The following is a 3576-nucleotide window of genomic DNA, read 5'->3' as shown; positions in this document are numbered from 1 at the left end:
CCCGAAGGGTCGGCGCGGGCAGCCCCCTTACCCGCGCGGCCCGCGTCAGGCTCAGGTCCTTCATGACCTCCTCGAAGGCCGCCGTCTCCTCTGCCTGCTTCTGGTTGTGCAGCGCGATCTTCTCGCTGAATTTCCGCGGATTGTTCGAAGTCGCCATCTTCTCGCCGCCACCTCCTCCGCCTCCTCCTCCACCTCCACCTCCTCACCCCCCCACACTCGCCGGTGCCACCGCGCAAGCGCCGGCCGGGCCCGCGGGCGGCGGGCAATGCGCAGGCTCCTTGGCGGTCGTGAGTGCGGCGCAGGCGCATGAGAGTAGCGCGCGGCGCGGGGGCGAAAGCGCATGCGCACGCACCCCCCCCACCCCCCGGCACGGTCGTGTCCAACAGAGGAGGCGGGGGGAAAGAGTAGGATTTGGGCACATGCGTAGTGAGGAGACTCCTGGCCCGCTGGACAGCGGCCGCCTGGCTATTGGACATGCATGGTTCGCGGACCGGCTGAGGCGCTGGAGCCCCCAAGAAGGAGACCGCCGGACCCAAACCCTCCCAATTTACAAGGATGGGGCCAGCAACCCACAAGGACAGGTAGCATCCCGAGGCTAGCCGGGCTCGGACTAGTTCAGCTTTGAGACCAGTTGAAGGAGTTGCTCATTCATCATTCATTCATTCATTCATTCAACGAGTATTTATTGAGCGCCTGTATGTGCCAGCCACCCTGGGGAAAAGGCGGGAGCAAGCAGACGTAGTCCCTGACCTAAGGGGTGCGCAGTTAGGGAGGGGAACAGAAATAACCAACAAATGACCCAAGAACGTTTCTGATGGAGATAATTGTGATGTGGAAAATAAAACTAGTGGTGGACTGGCAGGATATTGATGTTAGTGAGGGAGATTCCTACCGCCACCACTGTCAGAGAAGGGGGGGGCATTTGGGCTGAGTCCTAACCCTTGAGAGGAGCCCCCAGCCCCAAATCCCAGGCATCGTCTTTAACACCTTGCTTTCCTTTTCACCTTACATTTGACCAGTTTCTACTCTCTGTATCCTCAAGCCCAACGAACCAGAACTACAGGGCTTCAGCCTCTCTCTGCAAATTTCTCCAGTCTAGTCTTACTGAAGGAATGCAGCATTGCCATGGAGTGCTAAAGGAAAGGTCCAGAAATCCCACCCAGACCAGACCCAGCAGTGAAAAGGGTAGCAAGATCTTCCTACTTGGCAGGAGGGTGACCCAAGGAAATGAGAGCTTCTAACATCTAACTGTCCCTTCCCAAGCAGAGGGACCACAACCACCAATATCAAAAGGTTTATATTCGGAAGGCTTCAGAGGTTTCCAAGCATGGACAGGGCAGGAGCCAAGAGGGGCAGCTGGAAGAATGTGGGACACTTCTAATTGAACAAAAAGCACTTTTTACTAGGGCAAGGGATGACTGGAGGGGATGCTGGTGGTGATCACAGGGGGACATGAGTACTTTATGAACATGCTTTTATTTATACATTACAACAGTTTACGGAACTGTCCGTATTTAGTATATATAAAACATAGGTTTTTTAAAGTTTTTTTGTTTTGAGAGAGAGAGATAGACATCGAGCCAGGGACGGGCAGAGAGGGAGAGAGAATCCCAAGCAGGCTCCACACTGTCAGCACAGAGCCAAGCATGGGGCTTGAACCCACAAACCATGAGATCATGACCTGAGCTGAAACCAAGAATCAGACACTTAACTAACTGAGCCACCAGGCGCCCCTCTACATAGGTTTTACTTTGGAGTTTCCTGGGCACTGCCACTACTTTATTTTATCCTTTTTTGTGCATATGGTTTTGAGCACTTTTGTGGACTTCTAACCTTTTTCCCTAACAAGCATCTGCCCTCCCCTTTTGGGTACCAACAACCAACTGCCTTTCGTGGAGCACTCTGTAATATTCAGTCCATGATGTGTGGATGGGGTAGGCTTCACTCCCCCCTTTCCCCACAAATACCCCATCCCAAGTCGGAAGTCTGCCAATCGACAGAGCCCATTGCTTTGCTCTCACAATTGGTTCAGGGCAGGCATGTGATCCTGTTTACCCAATGAGATGCAGTTCTGGAAATTTTGCTTGAACCACGAGAAAGAAAAGCATCCTTTTTGCTTGGATGGCTGGTTTGAAAGCTAACACAAATTTGCAGTGCCAGAGGTCACACTTGAAGACAGGTGACCCAAGACAGAGGAAAAACAGAGCCAAAGGTAGAGACGCTGAGCTCCTGGATCTGGCCATGCCTGAAGCCAAAAACCCCTGCATTATCATTTACGTGAGCCAATAATTTATTTTCCTTTTTTGCTGAAGTCAATTCGAAGTCCGTTTTCTGTCTCTGGTGCTGACTGAGACCACAGCCTCTGGGAATCAAGTACAGAGCTGGGCATTCCAGTTCCAGCCACCATCCAAAAAGATTGGAGAGGAAACAGAGACAGAGCAGGATGGCAGTTGTCTGTAGCAAGTTGAGTGCCAGAGCCAGGCCTCAACCTCAGGGTTTTGTAAGGTTTAAATGATGTTAATACATGTCAGGTGCCAGGCTTGTAATAAGTGGTCAAAAATTGCTGGTTACCCTGATCACTTACATATATGTCTGCACCAAGGCAGTTTCTGGGCAGACAAAATAAAAAAATAAAAAAGATTTGGTTGGTAGCAGGGGTTATCAGGTCACCAAACCGGGCCATACCCGCAGAGCAGAGGTGAAGAGCCAGTGCTCACCCTCCTCACCCCCATTCACCCCACAGCCAGGCGGTAACTCAATCTGTCCTAAACCCTGGTGATGAGTCAGAGGAAGCTGTGAGCCTGCTTATTGCGCAATGGCCGGACAGTGACCCGAGCCCTCCCCCAGCTCCATTGACCCCCAGCCCCGAGAAAGGCAAGGCTGAGGTGTCTGGTGACCAGGGTGGAACCCAGCCCTGCCGTTTTTGCTTTCTCCCTCATCAAAAAAAAAAAAAAAAAAAAAAAAAAAAAAAATTGCTGCCAACACTTGTGTGGTCTGGGTGGGCTTCTCAGAGCAGCCCAGGGTCTCTGGAAATCAGGGTGGGTCTCATGCTCCCCATCACACTTACGAAAAACTCCACCCTCGTCCTGGTGACTCAGGAGGCCCCCGTGCCCCTTCCCCCTCCCTGGCTTCTCACTGCAGTCACTCTCTAGCCTCCTTGCTGCACGACCTCCGGATCTTCCCGTGTGCTGTTGCCTCTGCTGGCTGCTTTTTCATTGTTGTGGCCCCGTCACAGCTGGCACCTTCCCATCTTTCAGGGCTCTCCTCTGAGACCCTCCCTGAGGGCCCATCTGAAATATGCGGCTGTGTGCGTCCCATGACCCAGGAGCATCCCACTCTCTGAAGACACCTGTTTCTAGGGTCCTATCTGCTCCCCACAGGACCGACTGAGATCAGAAGCTGAAAGGATGGTCACCCGCCCCGAACATTCCTGGGCTCAGGTTCCCTGTGTGATGCAGAAAGGACACAAACACAGCAATTCTTTAGTCTTAAGGCTTATTTTCTGTCCCTTGAAGGGCCGGAGCACTTTTAAGCCTTTTTATTCTTTTTAAGTTTATTTATTTATTTTGAGAGAGA

The 3576-nt window shown here is 52.2% G+C and overlaps 1 protein-coding gene across 6 annotated transcripts in view; it reads right to left on the bottom strand.

Annotated features, from left to right (window-relative positions):
• The window catches only part of CRTC1 (CREB regulated transcription coactivator 1), a 72979-nt gene extending 72805 nt beyond the window's left edge, over positions 1-174 (bottom strand). For all 6 annotated transcript variants that reach the window (XM_077776945.1, XM_077776940.1, XM_077776941.1 and 3 more), the window contains exon 1: positions 32-174. In XM_077776945.1, coding sequence (XP_077633071.1) covers positions 32-157 — 126 coding nt within the window. In that variant the 5' untranslated portion in view covers positions 158-174. The remainder of the gene's footprint in view (positions 1-31) is intronic.
• Between the last annotated feature and the right edge of the window lie 3402 nt (positions 175-3576).

The sequence above is a fragment of the Crocuta crocuta genome, unplaced genomic scaffold (genome assembly GCF_008692635.1).
Source record: "Crocuta crocuta isolate KB4526 unplaced genomic scaffold, BGI_CrCroc_1.0 scaffold77, whole genome shotgun sequence".
In the NCBI taxonomy this organism is placed as follows: Eukaryota; Metazoa; Chordata; class Mammalia; order Carnivora; family Hyaenidae; genus Crocuta; species Crocuta crocuta.
Note: the sequence above shows the minus strand (reverse complement) of the source record. Positions and strands in the feature narration are given on the sequence as shown.